General features: G+C 38.8%; 1 protein-coding gene across 2 annotated transcripts; it reads left to right on the forward strand.

The window, feature by feature from the left end:
* Positions 1-1,057: 1,057 nt before the first annotated feature.
* Positions 1,058-13,185, forward strand: SRSF1 (serine and arginine rich splicing factor 1). Of its 2 annotated transcripts, XR_013815088.1 has the most exons (5): positions 1,058-1,382; positions 1,805-1,989; positions 2,299-2,471; positions 2,671-3,352; positions 4,278-13,185. XR_013815088.1 is itself a non-coding variant. In XM_079798299.1 (4 exons), the coding sequence occupies exons 1-4, from the start codon at positions 1,189-1,191 to the stop codon at positions 2,863-2,865; spliced, it is 747 nt and encodes a 248-aa protein (XP_079654425.1). In that variant the 5' UTR covers positions 1,058-1,188; the 3' UTR covers positions 2,866-13,185. The 2 variants fall into 2 exon arrangements, 1 of the variants encoding a protein (XP_079654425.1); XM_079798299.1 differs by having other exon boundaries at positions 2,671-13,185.

Below are 13,185 nucleotides of genomic sequence, written 5' to 3' on the forward strand. Positions count from 1 at the left end.
TCATTTTAAAAATTATCAGGTTCCTGTCTTTTTAATAAAAAGCTCAGTTTCAAAAAGTACCATTGAAGGATAATCAATCTGTCCTTTCCTCTAAAATTGTCAGAGGTTATTTCCCCTTTTGGGATCTACAGGCCCTTTTAAGAATCTGATTAAAATTTCAAATCCTCTTTACATTAGAAAGTACTCGCACATATACACATAATTTTGGAAACCATCATAGAGAGTACATGGACTACCAAACATTTGTAAAATGCAATCAACTTTTAAAACTAAGAAATAATGCCCTTCTTCTAAACGATCTTTTTTTTTTTTTTTTATCTCAAAGGCACTTGGATTTTGAATATACTTGTGTTCCCTTCTTTACTGTGACTTCTGGGATGACCAGAATCAAATTTGCAATCCATCTCTAGGAACTTTCCGGGCTATTACTGCGGATATTTTGTGTACTAACTTTATCCATGACTCTCATCTTAACGCTCCTTCCTTATTTTCCCATTCCCCTGGATTTCTTCAGTTTCAATAATGTTTTATGGTATCTCTGCAAAATGCCTCATATCCCTGGGGCAGGAAGACAGTCGCCCCTTGACTCTTGATTGAATCAAGTGCAGCGCAACTCCTGGACTAGGCGCCCTCTCCGAGGATGCCGGGTTTCCGGAACTGCCGAGGCGTCCCTTTGGCTCCGCCCCCAGGAGTCTTTCCCGCCAAAGGCCGTTACCGCCGCAGAGCATGGTGGGACAGGCTCTAGGGTTGGTTCTACCAAATCTTTTCAAGGCGCCTAGTTGCTCTAAAAGGCTTTTTCCTGAGAAAACTACCTCTTAAGACTCGACAGGGGTTAATAATCCTTTAACGAGGGCTCTGTATTTTTTTATCAAAAGCTAGTCACTCCCTTACCAAACTACTGGCAAATCGGGAATGCAGGGAACTTTTTTTCCCTTCGCGCGGAGGGTGACGTCGCGCGTACGTGAGCGTACTTTCGCAGTCCCGTTACGCTCTTGCGCGTGCGCACTGAAATCAAATAGCAGCTTCCTCCCGCTTCTCTACTTCCCTCCCCCATATCCGTGCGCCGAGTAGATAAAGGCGCCATTTTGGAGGGGCCGCGGGAGCCGTGGTGTCGCTGCAAGTTCGCTCTCCCGTGCGCTAGGCTTGGTGGGAAGGTCTGTTCTCGAGTCCGCGCTTTTCGTCGTCGCCATGTCCGGAGGTGGTGTGATCCGTGGCCCGGCAGGGAACAATGATTGTCGCATCTACGTGGGTAACTTACCTCCAGACATTCGAACCAAGGACATTGAGGACGTGTTCTACAAATACGGCGCTATCCGCGACATCGATCTCAAGAATCGCCGCGGAGGACCACCCTTCGCCTTCGTTGAGTTCGAGGACCCGCGGTGAGGCGACCTGGGGCTTGCGGCCTTGAGGAAATCGTTTGGAGTAGTTGGGGAAAGCTCCAAGGCCTTAACATTAGAGAATGGGAGACGGGCTCTGAGGTAGGGGGCAAGACGCTATCGCCCATGCAGGAGTCGAGTAAGGAGCTGAGTCGGTTTGGCCTTTCTGGTGGCTGGGCCCCCGTGGAGGTTCCCAGAGCCGGCTCAGGCTCGGAGCGGGAAACTGAGGCGTTGAGGGCTGGTGTGGTGTAGTGGTCGGGAGCTCGGCGTGTTTCTGAGTGGGGGAGGGGCCATTCCTATTATGCAGCGCGTGTGAGCTCTTCCACCCCCGGTGCGCATGTGCGGGGGGCCGCTAGGTCCCGGCTGAGTTAGCTACCCCTGCGGGTCCCTTGTTCTTAGCCTTCTTGCGCTCTATGGTCACGCAGAGACGCGGAAGATGCGGTGTACGGTCGCGACGGCTATGATTACGATGGATACCGTCTGCGGGTCGAGTTTCCTCGAAGCGGCCGTGGTACAGGCCGAGGCGGCGGCGGGGGTGGAGGTGGCGGAGCACCCCGAGGCCGCTATGGCCCCCCATCCAGGCGATCTGAAAACAGAGTGGTTGTCTCTGGTGAGTTTACTGTTAATGTGACTATCAAATGCAAGACCTTACGCTAGATCTTAAATTACTTTAGTTTCTTGTTTAGGAAATAAACAAGGATTATTGTAATGGAGATTTATCGGATTAGGTTTCGGTACCTAAAATATGAAGATCCTTACTTTACAAATAATTTTGGACTCCGGTCTCCAGAATCTTAGCTCTTTACCCAGGACCTTAAATGTAATCATTAATTATAAAGTAGTCTTTGTTCTAATGTAAATTTTAAATTTAATATGAAATTTAGGGTGATTGGTGATGAAAAAAAGTCACTTTTTTCAGGACTGCCTCCAAGTGGAAGCTGGCAGGATTTGAAGGATCACATGCGTGAAGCAGGTGATGTATGTTATGCTGATGTTTACCGAGATGGCACTGGTGTCGTGGAGTTTGTACGGAAAGAAGATATGACCTATGCAGTTCGAAAACTGGATAACACTAAGTTTAGATCTCATGAGGTAGGTTATACACTTATTTTTTTCTTTGGCCAGAATTGGATACAGTGGTCTTAACAATGGATTTTGCAGGTAAGATTCAGGCAAGGGTGCCCAAGTAAAGTGCCAGATTTCTGGTTTTAGCTACATTGTACTCATTCAGCATGCCTGAACACAGGTAAAAGCTTAGATCTTTCAATCGAAAGTTCTGTCTATTCAATAGGGAGAAACTGCCTACATCCGGGTTAAAGTTGATGGGCCCAGAAGTCCAAGTTATGGAAGATCTCGATCTCGAAGCCGTAGTCGTAGCAGAAGCCGTAGCAGAAGCAACAGCAGGAGTCGCAGTTACTCCCCAAGGAGAAGCAGAGGATCACCACGCTATTCTCCCCGTCATAGCAGATCTCGCTCTCGTACATAAGATAATTGGTGACACTTTTTGTAGAACCCATGTTGTATACAGTTTTCCTTTACTCAGTACAATCTTTTCATTTTTTTAATTCAAACTGTTTTGTTCAGAATGGGCTAAAGTGTTGAATTGCATTCTTGTGTAATATCCCCTTGCTCCTAACATCTACATTCCCCTCATGTCTGGTAAATTGTATTTTAAGTGATGTCGTAGACAGGATTGTTTAAATTTAGTTAATTCTCCATTCTCTTCAGACTGTGATATTGTGCAAATGTCTATTCTGCTCTGGTTTGTGTGAACGGGGATGTTGGGGATGTTTGTGGTTATCTTACCTGGGGAAGTTCTTATGTTTATCTTGCTTTTCATGTGTCTTTCTGTAGACATATCTGAAGAGATGGATTAAGAATGCTTTGGATTAAGGATTGTGGAGCACATTTCAATCATTTTAGGATTGTCAAAAGGAGGATTGAGGAGGATCAGATCAATAATGGAGGCAATGGTATGACTCCAAGTGCTATTGTCACAGATGAAATTGGCAGTATTGACCTTATACTAAAAGGCAAGCGTTAAAAATGATATATATGCATCTACCTTAAAACACTTGCAAACATCTTATGCAGTTATCTTTACCTACAATTGCTCTGCTCTTTAAACCTTGGCAATTGTGGAAAAATTATATTGCCCATTTGTAACAGTTTACTTTGCTCCCTTCCCCCTTTTTTGTTTTAATAGGGACTAATGTGGGAAGAACTGGCTAATTTGTCACAGTGCTTAGTTACAACTGTTAATGTGTGACCTGCTGTTGGTGTACATGTGGGTACAGGGTGTCTTTAATTCCAACCAGATAGAGTATAATATCAATACTGCTAAATCTGCATGTCCTCTGTGTGACTGATATAGCGTTGCTATTTCATTTTTTTTTAAGACAAAATGAAAGCAAATTATAGAATTCCAACATATTGGTGTAGATAATCTAGTTGGGAATATACTTTTTAAGTATCATCTTCCCCTTTAAACTAATATTCATAATTGACTCATGTTTAAAACACTTTAATTTACAAATGAAATTGCAGATGGGAGCATTAGATTTAGTTTAGACTTAGGTGGGTAACAATACCAGTAAACTTTTCAAATACATAACTTCTTGCAACCACAAAACCTGTAATAACGCTGTACAGTAACAAGTGTTGGCATTATCAGTTGAACTGTAAATATAAAATGCTTCTTCCAATTAGTCTCTATGATGATTAAGTTTCTAAAGTTTATCTGAACACCATTCAGAAACTTGTTTTGGGGAATTTGATAGTTATTGATGTACATCTGTTAAACTGATGACAGACATAACTCATCATTCCCCAGAAACCTTTTTTGATTACAGTATCTAACATTTTGCCTCCTCTTTTTTGGTTTTGCTGGTTATAAAGGTTTGGATTGGAGAGGGCTCACTGGATCCCAATCCTTGGAGCTGGATCATTGGATTCAAATCATAATGTGGATAGGATAGGGAGGATGAATTACAAGGATTCATGGAGCGGGATCAGATTACCAGGAACATAGGAGTGGATTCCTGCCCCAACCAAACCGCATTCGTGTGGATTTTTTTTTTTTTATTCAACTTAATTGGCTATTCCAAAGATTTTTTTTTTTCCTATTTTTGACGATTGGAGCCCTTAAGATGCACGATGGAATTGTGTTTTGCATTTTTTGGTAAAAGGAGCAAAGCGAGGACCTGGAGATATACGCTGGAGCAATCTCCTTGGAAGGATTCAGCACGAGTAGATGGTAAACATTTAAAGGGGGAAAGGGGGGGGGTTTGTTTAAAATAGTAAATCAGTAAGTCATTTCTAAATTTAAAGAAAACAAAATTGGAGTTGAAGAATAAGTAGGTTTCCAATTGGCTGTTGCCGTTTTTCTTTGAAAAATAAACGTTTTTTAAAAAACTATGCATGGTTGTCCTTTTTCCTCTTCTAAGAGTTTAACTGGGAGACTATCAGTTAATACTTTAAATGATAAGATTCTGACTTGCATTTCTGTGTTAGTAGATGAAAGGTTCTTGAAAGGTAATTTAATGGTATTAAGCAATTCTTGTTAATTGTAAAAATATTCAGGGGAAGAGAAGAAAGGGTGAGAAAGGTAATTGTGTATGTAACATGGTGAATGGCGGGTGATCTAGTCTCTGAAAGATAAATTTCTGATACTTTGATAATAAAAAAGTTATTAAAATTTATAGATGCTGCTTATTTTTGGTGATCTAGATAAGATAGGCTTTTATACAAAATTGGAGTGATGTCTGGTAAATATTAAGTTGGCGGTAGCCTTTGAGATTCTCAATGAAACTCATCTCAAAAATTGGTAAGTATTGTTTAAATTCAGCACAGATTAAAATTCTCAACACAATTTACTTCCTTTTTGAAATGTGAATAGTACACCAGAAGAATAACTGCTTATTCGAGGGAATTGTTGCTGATGAAAAGCTGATCATTCTTTAGAATTTTGTCTTATAAACCTCTCTCAACCATAAGGTTATTATACTATATCCCAAAACATGTCAAAGCAGTGATTATATCTTGTAGTCTACCAGTTTTTGTGTCTTTTTACTTGATAGTCCCTTGGTTTTAAATTTTCAATTTGCTTGAATTAGGATTTTTAACCTAAAATTCCTAGTCTGATTTCCTGATAGCCACAGCCATCAAACCATTCTTTCTTTCTTTTTTTTAATATATATTTCTTTATTGATTTCAGAGAGGAAGGGAGAGGTATAGAGAGATAGAAACATCAAGGATGAGAGAGAATAACCCGGGCATGTGCCCTTGGCCGAAATCGAACCTGGGACCCTTCAGTCTGCAGGCCGACGCTCTATCCACTGAGCCAAACCAGCTAGGGTCATCAAACCATTCTTTTTCTGCATCCATTATTAACATTTTCCTTGGGTGCTGGTGATATTTGGAAGCTGAACTTAAGACAGCTATTCAGGTAACATGATTTAAAACTGAAGACTAGGTAAGAGGAGGGAATGGGCCCCAAGATTTGCATAAGGTCACCTAACATAAGCCCTGTGGAAGGAGGAAGAGGGATATTAAATTCAAAAACAGAATTCCACTTAAAATATTTAAGTGAAGCAATTGGTATAGATTTATTAGTTTTATGTAAATTGAAAAATAGGTTCAAGAAGCAGAAAGATTAAAACTAGTTTTGTTTCTCATTCAGGTATTAACCAGGCCTGACACTGTTTATGAGATCAGGCGTTTTTAGGGTGTGGCATTTAATTTTGGAAAGGTAAATGTGAGGTAAATTTAAGTAAGCCTGATTTCGTTTGTTTACTGAACATTTTGATAACAGGATTAAAATGAAAATTGCCTTCACTCAAGGTTGAGTACATTTAAGCTAAATTGAAAGATGTGCGCTACTAAAACTTAGTGTGAATCCCAGGGTGAAAACAAGATAGGCTGTTTGAAGATTAGGAAGGGCAATGTGTATTAGCGAATGATAGAGGGGCACAGGTTTTGCAGTTAAAAACAAGACCGCTATCTCTCTCTCCCAATTTTTTTTTTGGGAGGCAACCAAAATTTTTGGTGGCCTTTAAAAAACACACACAAAAAACAAGACCGCTAAAAGCTGTGAGGGGAGATGCCTATTTTTTTCAGTCTTAGGAGAATGGCCCTTAAATCTCTACCCGTTTTGGCAGCTATTAGCAGAAAGCCACCCTTTTGGAAACTAAAAAAGTTGGCTTGAATTTTCCGCCTTTTCTCCCTATTTGTCTCCTCTTAGAATATTACAGGGAGCCTATAATTAGTTTATTTTCTAACCAAGGAAAAACTTAAGTCTAAGAAGCACCTATTTTTTCATAACATCAGATTGAGTAACCCATCTTGCTGTTCAGCCCACATGCTGGAAACAAAAGGTAAGAAACCTATTTTCTGATTCCTATTTGGGATCTGAATTATATTTTAAGAATTAAGTTATGTTTAATTTCTTAATGTTTGAAATTTGAACAGATTTCCCTTGTTTAAAATGTTTTTCTAATTTTCACACTTTAATACATTTCTAGTGCATATATCCACGTGTGCTTAAGATTCCAGAATTACAACTTTTTTGTCTTTGAAACATTTTGCTCATTAGGGCTGGTGTTTTTAAGTTTCTGTGAAGATGAATTTACATGTGCCTTTTTGCTTTGTATATGAAGTAATAAATACACTGTATCAAAAGTAGTTATTAAAAGGAGAGAAATTAGATTGAGGTTCTATTGTAACATAACCATCCTTTGGTTTAACTTAATTCTATCACTGTATGGAGAATGCAAAGGCAGAAAATGTGTTCACAGTTTCTTATCCAAAAAACATTGGAAACTAATTTTGTTGGACTAATTGAATGTAAAACCTGACAAAAATTAGTGTTTTCATTTTGTACCTAACTGTGACTAACTTGTCTTCCTGCAGAAATACTGATGTGTGTCATTATACAGTTACCACGGGGTTTGCTGAGGGTCTTATGTTTTATATAGGGTCTGTATGCCATATCTTTGTAAACAGGCTCTGAATTTCAGATACATTTGTCCTCAAGAGTTTGGAAAGGGGATTGTAGAACTATAATAGAATACATAAGGCTAAGATTGTGTAACTTTGGATGTGAGTAAAAACAAACCTGTTTCTGTGGATATTTTGAGATATAAGTTCCCCAACTTAGGCTGAAGTGGCCACAAGAAAAGAAAAGGTATGACTCAACATTTTATATTTTGTTGCTATAGTGGGTTTAAAACATTTTTATTCCACTGAAGGAAATAGTTTGCCATCCTAGTGTATACAGTGGAATACTGCATTCTTTTAGGGCAGGTTTTTTTGTTTTTTTCTAGTACTTTATTTTCAGGAACACTGATCATTCTGGTCCTATTAGGAATAGCTGGAATTGGCATGAAGTAAAAAAATTATAAGGAAACATGTTCATATGTTCATATTGTCTATAGAACAAAGTCATCCTGGTAAAGACTTATTTTACCTTTTTTACAAAGACATTTTAGATAATAGGCACAATAAGTCAGAGTATACTTAAGTCAGCACTGTTCTTGTGAATGAGGACTTGAGGGGTGCTTCTTCTAGCTTTGAAAGCTATACTTAACAACCCTGGTTTGATTTTATAGTGATCAAGGAAAGGAATTCTTTTTTATTATTATTACAAAAATCACTTGGTGCTTCTATAGTACATAGTAAATTAGTCTTTGACTTCATGCAGAAGTAACCTCATAATAGGTTATCAGGGAGAGAGGTTATTCATGCTTTGCTTAGGAGGTTACTATTTAGGTAGGCATGAAACACAGATAGTCAAAACAACACTTGTAAGTTCATCAGGTCCTGAGTGTTTTTTCATCTCTTGAAAAGTACAAAGGAGTTCACCTCAACAACCAGGTTATAAAGTGTACTCCTGTTACCATACAACTTAGAAGTGTCATCTATCAACTGTTGATAGAACTATCAATGTGAAGATAGTGGAAACTGAGAGCCTGTGAGCAAAATGTCAAATTGTAGGGATGCTAAATGTCTTAAGGTGATTTAAAAAACCCCCACAATATTTCACTTTGCTATTTGATTAAATGCTAGGGGAAATCACTTAACCACTAGAGGGAGCTATGATGCAAAATCAACAGGAAATTATCCCTATTGTAAAGGATCCATACAACAAGGTGGAAACCAATTAAATAGTGTATCTCAGTTCCAAAGTTAGAGATTGGTTCTTTTTCGGTTAAGTTTTCTTCCTATAACTTTACCTCTATCATCTTATCTATTGGGAAAAATAATTTCCCTTTTCAGCTTCTGGATCCATTTAGGTTTTGAGTAGAACTTAATTTCATGAGTACCAAGCTTATGTAAACCAGGAAAGTATTTCTAGATCTTAGGAGAAAATGCTGAAGACATGAATCTACTTGTTTTCTGCCACCCTGTACATCTTCAAGTATGGAATAGTAAGGCATAGAGTGTAAGAATTGGGTGGAGTAGAAATGCTAGGGGGAAAAAGTCTTGGCATAAAATTGGTCATTTACTACCAAAAAAATGAATATACTTTCAGAAGCCTTTAGTTTTTATGGCATGAAACAGTTTCTGGAGTGATCTTATTTCTTGGCATTACTGTGTCTTAAGAACCTGCAAGTCAGGTTGGCTGTTTATATCTTCTGTGCCTTATTTAAGTAGGCACAGAAGTAGTATCTTGTGATCAAAAGGTATATATTTCTTGTGATGTGTTAGTGCCATTTTATTTTAAAGTTGAAAATTATTGGGGAGTAGTACTTTAGCATTTGTCATTCATATCTCCCTTCCCCAATCTTACATTGCAAAAATCTAAAGGAAACAAACTTCAACTTGTTGGTCTCCTGTTGAAATTGTCACTGAGAATACTGTATTAAAGTTTCTTAGTCCCACTTGGTCTAGTTTAGTCAAGAAAATGAGTATGGGAGCAATGCCTCAAGTAGTACTTGAAGAAATTACCTCTGAAAATTTTGGCACACCCATCAAACAGAATCACTCCCTTGTATGTTAGCACAGACTTTATGTATGTGCTGTAGTATAGCATATGCCACCTGGCTGGCCATCTCCATCCATCTACAACAACTTTCTTGGTTCATGAATTTTTATTTTCTAAGGAACAAAAGCAGTGTGGAACATGATAAATAATTGAGAAAAGTACTATTGGTCCTTAGTGTTACCATATACCTGTCTTCTAACAGGTTATAACCTCTCATCCCTGTAGCACAATGCTATTACACTGAATAGACACTCAAAAGATGAATTATTCAATTGCTTTGGAAGAAAAACCTAGAAAATTGAATTCCTTTTCTGAGTATTTTAAATTGGGAGGGGAACCTTTTTTCTCTGTCAGGGGACATTTAAAACGTTATTCCTGGGCCATACAAATTACCAACTTAAAAATTAGCCTATATTTGGTCAAACATTTAATTAACTTACTCTTAAGGCCTTAGCAGGGCCAAACCAAATGATTTTTCAGGCCAAATTTGTTCCCCACCTGTCAAATAAAGAACCAGTGAATGTAGGTCTCAATTTTAAGTTGGGACTAAATCCCTATACAAGTTATACTTACTGTGCAGTAGAACTAAATATTTATTTAGAACATTTTCCATATTGTGACCTAGAATGTTTCTAATACTTTCTTGAAGACATTAAAAAAATTTGTTTTTTGTATCACTAGTTCTTGGCCACAGTACCATTGTATCTAACTTAAGCTAAACTATAGAGATGTGTTTTCTTGTCAAATGGAGTTCATTAATATCCTGTTTGGATTTGTCCTCCATCTTCATTTGCCATATCAGCATCCTTGTCTGTGCACCCAAATTTATTACTAAAATGTCTTAACTTATTTCACTGACTCTAGTCTCTATCCTGGCCATTAAGTCTGATCTTCCTAAAACGTCACTTCACCTAATATGAATCAATGAATTATAGTCTACCCTTTTAAAATTCATCACTATTCTCAATCACATCTTCCCCTCCTCTGATTGATCTGGTAAATACTGACCATGCTTGTTTTTGCTTCTGTGTACTTGCTTATGTTTTCAGACTTCTTCCTTCCCTCTCCATTCCCCCACTCCCCAATTAGCAGTCACCTGCAGCTTTATATCCTGGTCATCCTCAAAGTTCATTTCTGCAACTATGAAAAATAGGCTGCTAAACCCAAATAATAGTTGTCTTCTCTGATGCATTTAGTCTTCTCACAATTTATTACTGTGGAATGTTTTGTGTTAATTTTTCATGCCCTATGGAATTTTTGTAATACTTGTATTTCCCAATGAGCCAAATGCAATGCTAACAGTTTAATAAATGTTGATTGAACAAGATGGAAAGAACTTAGTACTTCTTAACGCAAAGCACTGTATAGAAGACTATCTCACAAACTATTAGTTAACTGGATGCATTATTGGAGAAAAATTTTAATTCTAACATTGCATTAGATAATTTCTCCTTAGTGAGGAAATGCAAATTAATTTAAATGCTAACCTAAGCCAAGTATAATTGGAAAAATGCTTCCCCAAAAATCAGTCTTGCAAAGTCAAAAATAAAGTTTTGCTGCACGTTGTGCACACTTTGAGTATAGATCAAGAATTGATAAATCAAGAGTAGAATAGTAGTTCCTTTTTTTAAAAATGTTATTTTTATTGGTTTCAGAGAAGGAAGAGGGAGAGAGAGAAATAGTGATGAGAGAGATTCACAGATCAGCTGCCGCCTCATGTCCCACAGTGGGGATCGAGCATGTGCCCTGACCAGGAATTGAACTGACAGTGTCCTGGTTCATGAGTCAACACTCAACCACTGAACCGTACCAGCTGGGCAATAGTTCCTTTTCTTGCTGTTTTCTCCTGGGTCTCCTTTTTCCATCATTCTTAAGCTTAATTATTACAGAAAAAAGTCTTAAATCACTTCTGAATTTAGCGGTCCTGTCACTGAGGGTTCCCGAAGATTTCTCAGTGCGATTGTATCATTTTGGTTCGTTTTTAATGAGTTATTCCATAAAGGGATTCAGGTATAAAGATTGACATAGACTGAAGAAACCAGATGTATTATTCTAGGCCAGGGACCCTGGTTTTTAATGCTTATAGAGGAACTAGCTTAAGCAGTTCTCAAAGCCAAGAGATTTCAGCAAACAACACACCAAAATCCTATAAGCACCCCCATCTCTCTAGCCCTTAAAAGTTCTACCCTTTCCTGATCAGTTAAAGTGCAATTCTTGGACTAATTGCACTGTATTTGCTTTGCTTGCTTTGGCATGTTTACATGGTGACATGTAGTTCATACACTTAATGAACTCAAATGTTTTAGTATATATGTGTTGCAGTTCCCTCAACTAGATGGTAAACCTTTGGAGTAAGGACAGTTAATAACTTTCAAGATGTGTAGTATACTAGTACACACCTTAATAAAAGTGAATAAATAGATTCATGAAATCCTAAGCAGGCATACCCCATAGATTAGATCTGATAGGTAGTGTGATCCTCCAATCAGATTGGGTTTATTCACAAAGTAGTGACTTTGCTGCCTCTTTTTAAATGGAAAACTTCAAGAAGAAAATGCAAAGACTTGGGATAAAAATACCTTCTTTTTGTTTAATCCTCACCTAAGGAATTTTTTCCATTGCTTTTTTAAAGGGGGGGAGGCTTGGTGGGGGGGAGAAAGGGTTGGGAGAGAGAAACCGATTGGTTGCCCCCCACATTCATCCCTACCAGGGCTGGGGAATGTTGTTTGAAACCCTTCAATGCGTGTCTGATGCTCTAACTCTGTGGTTGGCAAACTTCGGCTCGAGAGCCACATGCGGCTTTTTGGCCCCTTGAGTGTGGCTCTCCACAAAATACCACAGCCTGTGCGAGTCTATTTTGAAGAAGTGGCGTTAGAAGTTTAAGTTTAAAAAATTTGGTCTCAAAAGAAATTTCAATCGTTGTACTGTTAATATTTGGCTCTGTTGACTAATGAGTTTGCCAACCACTGCTCTAACCCACTGAGCCACACTGGTCAGGGCAGGGAAAAAAACCTTACTGAAAGTACTTTAATTTTTAAAAAAATATATTTTTATTGACTTCAGAGTGGAAGGGAGAGAGAAACATCAATGATGAGGGAGAATCATTGATTGGCTGCCTCCTGCACGCCCCACACTGGGGATCAAGCCCGATATCCAGGCATGTGCCCTTGACTGGAATCGAACCCTGGACCCTTCAGTCCAAAGGCCAACACTCATCCACAGAGCCAAACCGGCTAGGGCATAATTTTAATACTCAAGTAGTATTAGCCTCATTTTGTAGTTTGAGGAAATAGGCTCAGAGATGGTAAAGTGACTTGCCTAGAACTTGAATCCAAGTTTCCTTGTAACAAGTTTTTGTTTTACCTACTGCATTCCTTTTTTAAAGCCAGCCAGTCATTTCCAGTGGGGAGGTTAGGGTTAGTTTTGGAACATAGCTTGTAATACCCACCTGATGCCACCAGGGTGTCCCATGGTGCTGTCTTTGATGCATTTTTTTAACCCTGGTTTCTGGGGGCAGTTCCAAAGCAGGAGTTAATCTAGTCACAGTGGCCATGACCCAGAGCCCAGCAGCCAGAAAGTGATGTGTTTAGCTCCCTGGCTTTCCAGTGTGCAGTGCACAGCCAGCATCAGAGAAGCCCTTGCCCTCTTTTGACCCCTACTTATCGGGGTGGCACCATAAAAGGACAGTGGCCAGGGCCTGGCTAGCACTCTAGGCAGCAGCCCCACAAAGAAATGTAGCATAGAAACAACTCTGGGTAAATGTCTATAAACCTGCATTTGTTTTGGTAACTGCATTTACACAAATTTGTATTAGTTAAATAG

The sequence above is a fragment of the Cnephaeus nilssonii genome (assembly GCF_951640355.1).
Source record: "Cnephaeus nilssonii genome assembly, chromosome: 19".
Classification (NCBI taxonomy): domain Eukaryota; kingdom Metazoa; phylum Chordata; class Mammalia; order Chiroptera; family Vespertilionidae; genus Cnephaeus; species Cnephaeus nilssonii.

Bases quoted from the DNA above. Each gene is read 5' to 3' on its own strand.
- SRSF1 (XM_079798299.1), top strand. From the start codon at position 1,189: ATGTCCGGAGGTGGTGTGATCCGTGGCCCGGCAGGGAACAATGATTGT. The intron at 1,383-1,804 runs GTGAGGCGACCT...ATGGTCACGCAG, and splicing joins GTTGAGTTCGAGGACCCGCG to AGACGCGGAAGATGCGGTGT. The intron at 2,472-2,670 runs GTAGGTTATACA...TCTATTCAATAG, and splicing joins CTAAGTTTAGATCTCATGAG to GGAGAAACTGCCTACATCCG.